The 12316-nt window shown below is 40.6% G+C and overlaps 1 protein-coding gene across 3 annotated transcripts in view; it reads left to right on the plus strand.

The window, feature by feature from the left end:
- NEK11 (NIMA related kinase 11) overlaps positions 1–12316 on the plus strand; it is a 959809-nt gene that overhangs the window by 398850 nt on the left and 548643 nt on the right. For all 3 annotated transcript variants that reach the window (XM_063922363.1, XM_063922362.1, XM_063922361.1), the window contains exon 5: positions 1936–2000. In XM_063922363.1, coding sequence (XP_063778433.1) covers positions 1936–2000 — 65 coding nt within the window. The remainder of the gene's footprint in view (positions 1–1935; positions 2001–12316) is intronic.

Raw genomic sequence — 12316 nt, forward strand, 5'->3', positions numbered from 1 at the left:
GTTTGCAGACAATTATACTCCAAATCATAACATAGTTTTATAAAATCAAACTGTAAAATGTACTATATCTTAATGCACAATTGTCTCAAAATATTGCTTAATTTGTGATGGCTCTTCATGAGCCTGATTCTTTGAGTACACGTGGCAAAATGTGCAAGGACATGTCCACTTTTAGGGTTCATACATGCTGTAAAATCTTTATAGGTCACCATTAGTTGTACCAGGTGCATTATTTTCTGACTGGCCTACTATGCTTGTGGGTGTGTGTCTGGGAACACAGCTGCTTTCATTGACAGTCCTATAATGCCACCCAGGAATGCCCATCACATTTCCACCACCTTTCAAATACCATCTGAGTGGATTGCGACAGCATCTTTGTGTGTGCTACTCTGTGTAACGCTTGTGCCATTTGGGTTTTCAGACATTTTCACACATCTACATTTGCAAATAACCACTCAACAAAGTGAACAGTGGCACTGCATGTGACTCAGGTTCAGGCCCTTAAAGTGTTAAAGATTCACCCATAAGTTACTATTCATGTTATTAGAAACAAAAACAGCAATTCATATAATATTCATTTGCTTGGGTTCCACTGAATGCTTTGTACTACTAGGTAGTCAGTAGCTTAGTCCCATTATTTTGCTTATACCCCTTTTCCACTGCATTGAAAAACCTGGGTTTTTGCACATGTTCAGTAGAAAAGGGTGCCATAAAAAACCCCCTGATCCAGTTACCCGGGAATCCAACAGGGTGAGCGAGCAGGGTTGGATACGGGTAGGACCCAGGTTAAGCGTCAATGTAAATTCAGCAAGCGGAGATCCAGTACCTCCCGTACCGCAGTGTCCCTCAGGCAGTCATGTGGTTGGAAGGCATGGCGCACGCTGTCTGCCCTGTTATGCAGACAGCAAGCGGTGCTCTGTGAAGGTGCGCGCCGCAGGTTGGGGAGCAGGCTCACAGCTTCCAGAGTTCTGGGCTTGCCTCCATTGTGATGTGCGTCAACTTCAATAAGGGGGCGTGGCCTAATGGGGGTCCCAATCTACCAGATTTCCCAGTGCTTGGAGATGATGTCATCTCGAAGTATCAACCTAAAGAGACTGCACCCATGTGCAATGTATATGGTGCCCGTGTCAGTGCCGCTCTGGAAAAAGGTTAAGTCCCGGATCTGACCCTGCTTGGACCTGTGTTCCAAATGCTGGGCCAGACCCGAGTGTAATAGCTGTGTTATACTAACTTTTTATCTATATATAATTCATTTGTCTCTTATAGCATTTGTCTCTTTCAGTTTTTACAGATAAAAACCTTTGTTGATCCCAAATCAGTAAAATTAGAAGTAGGTTTAAGGATGGAGTTTGATATTCCACTCCACCCTACATCAGTTAAATGTAAAAAGATAATAAAATGTGAAATAGAATACGATTGAAACGTTTTTTATGGCAGTATTAAAGTTGCATTTCACATTATAATTAATGCATTCTTCCTATTGATATTGGCTTAACCTTTTGTGTTTAAGATTGGTTTTTGGCTTTTATAATTATGTATAACTTTGCATTTAGTCACCCACATTAGTTATAGATTTATATGGATTATGCAGTATGAAGATTACCTCTACTGAACCATATCATACAAAGAGATTGGATTATTTTTGCTTTAATTAACTTTATTTGTTTAAGTTTATTTTTTATTGCAGTGCAATGGATCTGTGTTACTTAGCTTTTTGTTGACCTCTATGTTGGCTGTCAGCTTAATTATATATACATGTTTGCTTCCTATTCATCTTGTTTCCTTGTGTTTTAGTATGAGGGTGTTCTTGGCCTAATTATAATCTTGACAGATTTCCTGGCATGAGATCATGTGTAGTTTAAACATTGACAACAGCATTTAGTAGAACAGATTTGTTTGTATTTTTACTTGACCTCCTTTTATTTGTATTTCCAGGAGAATCCTTCACAGAGATTTGAAAGCGAAGAATATATTTTTGAAAAATAATCTACTTAAAATTGGTAAGATTTTCTGGGCAACATAAATGATAGCAATATGACTTGATTTTATATATATATATATATATATATATACATACATACATTAGGTAGGTTATGTTTTTTTCAAGTGTTTAACTCACATTTAAACATATGGGCCGGGATGTAATGAAGTTCAAGTTTGGCGGCCATGCAGGATACCGGACGAGCAAGAACGTGTTTTTAATGGGGCAATCATGTACTGGCGGCAGCACCCACAAAGACACCTGTGCCTTACTGTTTTCCTCATGCAGCACCCACTGTAATGTATGTAGCACCTCTACATACATTACAGATGGTCTGATATAGGAGCACTCCCTTACTACACAAACTTATGTATAGAGCACCATCTGCGGAGACAAGCCAAGAGCACTCTGGAGCTCCCCACTGTCTAACCTGGACACCCGCAACCTGAAGTGTGCAAAGCCACAAGACCATGAAAATGGAAATAATAAAAAATAAAAACAGCCACAAGACCATCAAGACGCCGGACCTGGAAGTGACAGGAGACGGACTTCAGAGACAACAAGCAGCTTGCGATGCTTGCTTTGGAAGAGGATTCAAGAGGTCACCAGGACACCTGTAGGAGGACGAATATGGTAAGACTCTGTAGTGGAGGGGATACCCGGGTTCAATAGAACTTCGTAACAGGTTCAATAGGACTTAGCCGGTATTATCCACTCCCCAGCCTGTAGTTGCATCCCAGCGGCTATAGACACGAGAGGACGCCTGCACCAGGGTCGACCATGGCCAGCCTAACCCAAGTGAAGTGCAGTCTGCAGTCCCATAACTTAACCCCACCAGCGACCACCAGCGAGTCCCGGCCGTCCGCTTAATTAGGGGATTTTTTTTTACCAGCTTTGAGAACAGTATTCTCTGTACAGACAGGATTCATACTGGCACTAGGATCAACAGCCTCTGTACAATATACAAATTATATTGTCATGGCATACGGTTGGACTGTTATATGCAGTGAGACTTTTCTTGTTACCGACAATTAGATTTGCGTGAGGCCGCTCTCTATAGACATTTTTGAATTTCAGACATACTGAATTTATTTGTCTCTTTGTTTGGTTTATGTTTATTTTGTTTGCAATTGTTTTTATTTTTTTTCTCATTTTAATTTTTGATTTAGCTAGGATTTTTTTTATTTATTTTATTTACACCATTTAAAAAGAGAATCTCAATTAGAGGCTATCTGTATACATCTACTGTACCATATAAGTAAAGCGTTTCATACACTTTTACTCTGTGCAATCCTCCAGTCTTATACTCTGCACTGGAATTACATGGAAATAAAGTAGTTTTGCTGTATTTCGGTTTAATGTGGAACAAGTTAAAGGTAATGGTTGATGTGGAGTGATGTAGTTATGTGAATGGCGGTCAGAAGACCGCTGGTCACTATACCGAAGCCAGGATCCCGCCCGATTCAGAGACTGACACTCGGCATGCCGACTAACAGGGACTATTCCCACTCGTGTGTGTCCACGACATCCATCAAGTGGAAACAGAACCTGTGGCGAGCGCAGCGAGCCACCGAGTACACTGCATGGTGAGCGCCGCTAGCCCACCAGGGGCTTTGTCCTCCGCCGTCAGTCTAAAGATCGGGATCCCAGCATCGGTATGGTGAACAGTGGGATCCCAAACGCCTGTCATCCGAACCCACCATCCCTACCCTAAGCATCTGTAGATCCAAAACACACCTAGGATCTCCCTGTGATGCTGAATAAATGTACTTTCTATGTGGTGATGGTTGGTATGAGACCACTAGGCACTGGGTAATTAGTAACCGTGCAGAAGTTCGTGAGAAAAAATACTTTATATACCACATATGAAAAACATAAAAGCAGAATAAAAAACAAATAGATAATGAAATCACTTAAAATGCTGAAGCTGAGCAATATATATTAGGTGAAAAACATTCACCCAAGGATAATATTAACACTGAAAGTGCAAACTGAAGTCAAATAATAAATGCTGAAGTGTTCACATTAGATAACAGCGATCACCAAATAATCCTTGTATAGAAGGAAATGATCATAACCGGTGTGTGGATGTGGAGCCACTGGTGGTGTAAGAACAGAGTGTATCCAAATATCACCCTGCTGGACTCCAGCGCTTGTCACCGGTAGAAGCAGAGGTCCTTAATATGCACAGTCACTCCTTTTACATGGGGTGCTTCCGACGCGTTTTGAACTGTCCTGAGCTCTTTATCAAAGCAAGTGCCAATGTGTGATGGGTGACTCCTTTTATTCCTAAAGGAGTTCCTGGTCGACATGCATTAGGTCGACAGGCACAGAAGGTCGACAGGTACAAAAGGTCGACATGACAATGGTCAACACAAGTTGTTGTTTTTTACATGTTTTCCCAACTTGTGCTTGATTTACTATCCACATGTACTGCAATTGGTAATAGTAGCTTGTCCACCTTGTCCAAAGCGTGTTGAGTGAAGGAATCCCGCAATGGTACATGTGTCCACTGATTGTAGTCACATACTACAAGGGGGCAGCGGTGCTGGGGGGAAGGATGGTTAGAAGGTTGGAGGAGATTTTAAACTAGGAGCCTGGGGGGAGGGTTTAGCTAGAAACTACGGGTCATGCAGTGAGAATAGTGGGGATGGCGGTAGTAAACGAAATGGGGGAGAAGTTGGGGGGAGGGTAAGAGCAGGCGGTAAGGTTACTAACATGGGTACTAAAAGAGATTTTACCAAAGCACTAACCAATGATGATTACAGGTCATCATTGCTACATAAGGCGAAAGATGTCCCTAATGCAAGGGAAAATACTTATCTTAGTTGTATGTATGTAAACACCAGAAGCATTACTGATAAAAAGGGTGAACTAGAAATTTTTGCCGCAACAAACAGTATGATATTATAGGCATTACTGAAACTTGGTGGGATGAATCTCATGATTGGACAGTCAATCTAGAGGGCTATACACTGTTTAGGAGAGACAGACTAAATAAAAAGGGTGGAGAGGTGTGTCTTTACGTAAAGCCGTTTTTAAAACCTGATATACGGGAAGATATTCAGGAGGGGACTGTAGACACTGTTGAGACATTATGGGTAGAAATTGCATGCGGGGAAAAAGGAATAAAAAAGTTAGTATTGGGTGTATGCTATAGGCTGCCTGGTATCAACGCATCTGATGAGGAATTGTTACTAAAGCAAATTGAAAGAGCAGCAGGAGTAGGAGACATAGTAGTGATGGGAGATTTTAACTATCCAGAGATAAACTGGAAAAACAATTCATGTGATACTGCTAGGGGCAATATGTTTTTAAACACACTTAAGGGGGGTACTCACGGAGCGATATTCTAAGCAATCTGACTAGATTGCTTAGAATATCGGCAGGATCGCTCCGTGTGTAGCCCCCTCGGCGATAGCGATGCGCGGCCCCGCACATCGCTATCGCCGCTGCTAGATTGGCCTGCATGCAGGCCAATCTAGCGGGTCGCTCACTTCACCCGCTGGGTGAAGTGAGCGGCCCCCCCGTCTCCCCCCGCACGCTCAGCACAGATCGCGCTGTGCTGAGCGGCAGGAGAGATGTGTGCTGAGCGGTTCGCTCAGCACGCATCTCTCCTTGATCGGCCCGTGAGTACTGGGCTTTAATGAAAACTACTTAGTTCAACTAATTGAGGAACCAACTAGGTACAATGCAATCTTAGACCTGGTATTAACAAACAATTGGGATTTGGTATCAGCTATTATAGTAGGGGAACCCATAGGAAACAGCGACCACAATATGGTCACATTCAATATCAGTTTCCATAAACAGCCCTATATTGGCTCAACTAGGATTCTAAACTTTAGCAAAGCAAATTTTGAAAAGATGAGGGTATTTTTCAGGGATATTGAAAGGGAAGGTTTGTTTTTAGGAAAAAATACTATGGAGAAATGGGAGGTACTAAAATTCCTGCTAGCTAAAAATACACCCAAATTTATTCCTACAAGCAGCAAAAAAAAGGAATAAAAATCATAAACCGATGTGGGTTAATAAAAAGATTAAGGAACTTATAGGCAAGAAAAGGCGAGCATTTAAAAAATACAAATCTGACTGGGAAGCAGAGTCATTTCAGCACTATAAGGAATGTAACAAAATATGCAAAAAGGAAATAAGAGCGGCTAAAGTAGAAACTGAAAAACTAGTAGCAAAGGAAAGCAAAGCGAATCCCAAAAAATTCTTTAAATACATTAATAGCAAGAGATTAAAGAAGGAGAGTATAGGCCCTTTAAAAGACAAGTTGGGAGTCTTAAGCAAAAATGATAATGACATAGCGGACACACTAAATGAGTTTTTTTCAACAGTATTTACTAGAGAGGACCCAATTCAGGGACTAACATATAATCTCAATAATGAGAATATCCCACTGATAGGTACTTATTTAAGCGAGGAAGTAGTCTGTGACCGATTAAAACATTTAAAGATTAATAAGTCACCAGGTCCCGATGGTATTCACCCAAGGGTTCTAATGGAGCTTCAGTCTGAACTTGCAAAACCGCTATTTTTGATCTTTAAGGATTCAGTAATATCAGGTATGGTTCCCAAAGACTGGCGTATAGTGGAAGTAGTGCCTATATTCAAAAAGGGAAGTAAAGCTGAACCAGGTAATTATAGACCAGTTAGTCTTACATCTATAGTGGGGAAAGTATTGGAAGGTATTTTAAGAGATAGTATTCAGAAGTTCCTTGAAGTCAATAAGGTCATTAAAAGGAATCAACATGGGTTTATGAAGGACAGATCCTGTCAAACCAACTTACTTGGCTTTTATGAAACAGTAAGCGCAAACCTAGATCAGGGTAAAGAGGTGGATGTAATTTTTTTAGATTTTGCTAAAGCGTTCGATACTGTACCACACATGAGACTTATCTACAAGCTACAAGAATCAGGGCTAGGAAGCACAATATGCACTTGGGTCAAAAACTGGTTAGATAATAGGGAGCAGCGCGTTGTGGTTAATGGATCTTTTTCAACTTGGACTGAAGTGCTAAGTGGTGTGCCGCAAGGCTGAGTATTAGGACCGCTATTGTTCAATATTTTCATTAACGACCTAACAGAAGGTCTACAGAGCATGGTGTCAATTTTTGCAGATGATACCAAATTGTGTAAAGTTATAAATGCGGAGGGGGATGCTGAGTCGCTTCAGAATGACTTAGTTAAATTAGAAGCATGGGCAGCGAAATGGAGAATGCGCTTCAATACAGACAAGTGTAAGGTAATACACTGTGGTAACAAGAACAAAAATAACACCTACCTACTAAATGGGGTAAAATTAGGGGATTCTGTACTGGAAAAGTACTTAGGTGTCCTCATAGATAGCAAACTATGCAGTAGTACCCAACGAAGGACTGCAGCAAAGAAGGCTAATAAGATATTAGCATGCATAAAACGGGGAGTTGATGCTAGGGACGAGAGTATTATACTCCCGTTATATAAATCACTTGTGAGGCCACACCTTGAATACTGTGTACAATTCTGGGCAACTTACTACAAAAAGGATGTCCTGGAGCTAGAAAAGGTTCAAAGGCGGGCGACCAAACTAATTAAGGGTATGGAGACGCTGTAATACGAGGAAAGGCTTGCAAGACTAGGCATGTTTACACTGGAAAAGAGGGGATTAAGAGGGGACATGATCAACATTTACAAATATATAAGAGGACAATATACAGATCTTGCTCAGGACCTGTTTTTGGTTAAATCAACACAGAGAACTCGTGGACACTCGCTCAGGTTAGAGGAGAGGAGATTCCACACAATACGGCGTAAAGGCTTTTTTACGGTAAGGACGATACGTGTTTGGAATTCCCTGCCTGAGGGAGTTGTAATGGCCAACTCAGTCAACACCTTTAAGAATGGGTTAGATAAATTCCTAATGGATAAGGATATCCAGGGTTACCGGGCATAGTCACGCACTATGGTTATTATAAAAAAGAGGGGTTAATCGGAACGGCAGTCAGCAACTTCAGTCAACATTTTATACAAAATAATCGTGCATAGGAGACCACAAATAGGTTGAACCCGATGGACAATTGTCTTTTTTCAACCTAAGATACTATGTTACTATGTTACAGTAGGAAGAATCATACAAAATGACACCTAAAACCCAAAACAAAACTAATGTCGACCATTTCTGTGTTGACCCTGTCAACCTTTTGTCTACCTTTTTACCTGTCAGCCTTTTGTCCTTATTGACCTTTTAACCCTGTTGATCTGATTCATGTTGACAATATGGGTCAACCTAATGACTGACTACCGAAACACAGTTGATCGTCTATACCACACCCCTTTAAGGCAACAGTATTTCTGTGTCATAAAAATGACATCCACTTATGCCCAACAAGAGCAGAGATAAGACTTTTAAAAGTTGGCCAGAGCCGTAACTAGACTTTTTGGTGCCCTGTGCCGGAGAGAGAATTGGCGCCACCCCATTTTTTTCTATAGGGACATAATGCCTCATAGGGAAGGGGCATGACAAGATTGATCCCAGAGAAAGCCCATGCCATGATGCCCGTTCCCACATTTTGTTACATACACACACACATTTACAGAACACTGCAAGAAAATGAAGTCCTCTTTATGCCACATTCATGCACTTAACTTGAGAGCTTGTTGTTATTCACTTACAATACCCTTTATTAAATGACACATTTCAATAAATCGCCATACTCAGGATTCAAGCCTATAACCTCTTAAATTCTAATCAAACACCCTACTAATTGAGCTATTTGATCCTGCATAAAAACTATGAACCTATGAACACTATATGAAGCTACTGGTACTTAGTAAAAAAATAATCAGCATTGCAATTGATCAGATATACAGTATGTAGTGTGCAGCCACACATCCAATCCCTTGCAGCCACACACTACATAGATCTGCTCAGCCGCATTGCTAATAATTTTTTCACAAAATACAAGGTAAGCTTCAAAAAGTTAGAATTCTCTTGCCTAGAATTATCTACCTTTCTATGCAAGGGCGAATAGCTTAATGAATAGATTATCTGACTGCAATGCCACAGATAATGGGTTTGAATCCTGGGTATGTCAGCATCTTGAAATGTAATAAAGGACAATGTGAATTGAATAACAAAGAAATCTAAAGTTGAGTTCATGAATGTTGTATAGGTATTAGCAACAGAAGGGGTCAGGGTAGGAGACAGGGTCAGGAGATTCTGGGCTTCAAAAAGGGAGAAAGCTGTAAGTGAAAGTATAGTCATTAAAACAGATACTTGACAAGTGCCACCAACAGCACCCCCTACCCTGCAGCGCTATCTGCGGTGCCCCCTCCGCACACACCTAGTTACGGCCCTGAAAGTTGCATTAATGTAGTCATTATATAATAATAATAATAAAATAGATTAGTGTACGTATTCAGAGTGTTAATTAGTGTGATCATCGCAATTTCTGAAATGTAATAGTTTATGCGTCCAACAAGCTGTGACGTCCAATTGTAATTTGTTTAAGATATTTATCCTTACCCCAGCGCGCACTCTCTCTCTCTCGCTCTCTCTCTCCATCTCTCCATCGTTTTGCCTAGTTCTATGCATTTTTGCTTTGCTTTCAAACCTAAATCAGGCACATGGTGAAGTTAGCAGATAGAAGAAGTGAAGCATGTAATTCTTTCTCTGGTCTCTATGCCAGAATCCATCTCTCAAACTCCAATCAAAAATCAGAACAGAAGAAAGAGGCGTATAGGAACGCCAATGTGCTCATGAAACAATAGCTGAGATGTAGTGTTCCATTCTGTGGCCATTTATTTTTTGTTGCTTATCTACTTGGTGGTTTCAGATGACAAGTACTGTATTCAATGTAAAAATACAATAGTCTCTCAATTCCTATTCACTACAGCAGAACCTGGCAAACATCAAATGGCTTCTTTTAGACACAACAAACTAGCTGTTGTTAATGTAAATAGAAGCATATGCAGAGGCACAGGATAGGACCTAGAAATGGAACTCAACACAAGGGAACATTAGGGGGTCCTACACCCCTCCCCCACCCCCCACCCCCCATGCACATACTGTACTTTGATATGTAATATCACAGATTTTTTTTTTTCTGTCAGCAAGTAAGAATCTTAAATGACTTCCTCTAATGGGCAAAACCATGTGCACTGCAGGGGGGCAGATATGACATGTGCAGAGAAAGGTAGATTTGGGTGGTGTGTGATCAAACTGAAATCTAAATTGCAGTGTAAACTAAAGCAGACAATATTTACCCTGCACAGAAACAATATATCCCACCTAAATCTAACTCTCTCTGCACATGTTACATCTGCCCCACCTGCAGTGCACATGGTTTTGCCCATTAGAGGAAGATTTTGCATTTGCAATCAACCTTGCATTAGGCCCTTAATAAGATAATATGGCAGCAAATTAAACAATGGTTGCAATCTATTAATTGTAATTGGTGAATGAATATTTGCCATGTATTTTAATGTAAAATACTGTAGTTTATATTGCCTCACTTCAAATCTTGGGTTTTAGTTTTGGATCTGTATCTCCTTCGTGTTTTGGATCTGTATTCATTTTGCCAAAACCACCCTTGTGGGTTTTGGTTTTGGGTCTGTATTTAAAAAAAAAAAAAAAAGAAAAACAGCTAAAATCACAGAATTTGGGGGTGTTTTTGTTCTTACAGTATTAATAACCTCAATAACATTCCTTTCCACTCATTTTCAGTCAATTTTGACCACCTCACAGCTCACAATATTGTTTTCATCCACTTTAGGCCTAAAGGTGGCAGTGAGGTAGCTGGATGACGTGGCTAAGCGACAGCAGTGGGCGACACAAACATGTAGCGCTTAAGCTTTCCACATGGCACATCTATGAGTGGCACTGCAGTGGCAGACAAGGTGGCAGTTTAATAAATGATGCTAAAAAAATAAAAAATTGGCAAAGCTCCAAACAGTGCATAATGCAAAGAAAAGTGGTGCAAGATGGAATTGTCCTTGGGCCCTCCCACCCCCTCCCACCCTTATGTTGTACATATTAAACAGGATATGCACAGTTTAACTACCCAATCATTTCAGCGACAGGGACTGTCACTTGTGACTGAAATTATTTGTTTGTTTGTACCCCCAAAAAACAAGCTAGAAATGGGCAGAGCACAAACTGGCACTGCATAGGCAAGATGTCGTCATCAGCATCCGATTCCTCATCCTTATCAGCGTGTACATCCTCTTCTTCACACAATATTAGTTTGTCCCTGCTGGAATCCACTGTGTTAGGTGCCTCTTTATTTTGTACAAAAATCTAGTGAAACAACCACCCAACTCCCGGCGCAAATCATTAAATTAATAAATAAATAAATAAATGAAGTAATACCAGCTGCAGATAAACCAGACTTTGCAAAAGCCTGCAACAATTTAGACAAAAAATACGCACGAGGGGTTACTGCGCTTAGTATACAGAATAATGGGGGTAATTCTGAGTTGATCGCAGCAGGAACTTTGTTAGCAGTTCGGCAAAACCATGTGCACTGCAGGGGAGGCAGATATAACATGTGCAGAGAGAGTTAGATTTGGGTGGGTTATTTTGTTTCTGTGCAGGGTAAATACCGGCTGCTTTATTTTTACACTGCAATTTAGATTGCAGTTTTAACACACCACACCCAAATCTAACTCTCTCTGCACATGTTATATCTGCCTCCCCTGCAGTGCACATAGTTTTGCCCAACTGCTAACAAAGGGGGTAATTCCAAGTTGATCGCAGCAGGAAATTTTTTAGCAGTTGGGCAAAACCATGTGCACTGCAGGGGAGGCAGATATAACATGTGCAGAGAGAGTTAGATTTGTGTGGGTTATTTTGTTTCTGTGCAGGGTAAATACTGGCTGCTTTATTTTTACACTGCAATTTAGATTGCAGATTGAACACACCACACCCAAATCTAACTCTCTCTGCACATGTTATATCTGCCTCCCCTGCAGTGCACATGGTTTTGCCCAACTGCTAAAAAATTTCCTGCTGCGATCAACTTGGAATTACCCCCAAAGTTCCTGCTGCGATCAACTCAGAATTACCCCCAATGTTCCCACTTTCACACAATGATCACTCAAGAGACTTGCTTTTTTTAAAATAACATCAATATTTTACTTTATTTAAAATAGTAATGCACATATAATGTGTCAGGAAATGGCAACATTCAGTCTTCTGATACAGTTGACAACTGACATGAGTATAAACTCGTATCAAAAAATTAAATATTAGGCTGCTTTGCATGCAAATGAAACACAACAATAAAAAGCACACTGCTAATGCAGTATAAAGTCACAAAAGCTCTTTGTGAAATATTTATGCGGACA

The sequence above is a fragment of the Pseudophryne corroboree genome, chromosome 5 (genome assembly GCF_028390025.1).
Source record: "Pseudophryne corroboree isolate aPseCor3 chromosome 5, aPseCor3.hap2, whole genome shotgun sequence".
Lineage (NCBI taxonomy): Eukaryota > Metazoa > Chordata > Amphibia > Anura > Myobatrachidae > Pseudophryne > Pseudophryne corroboree.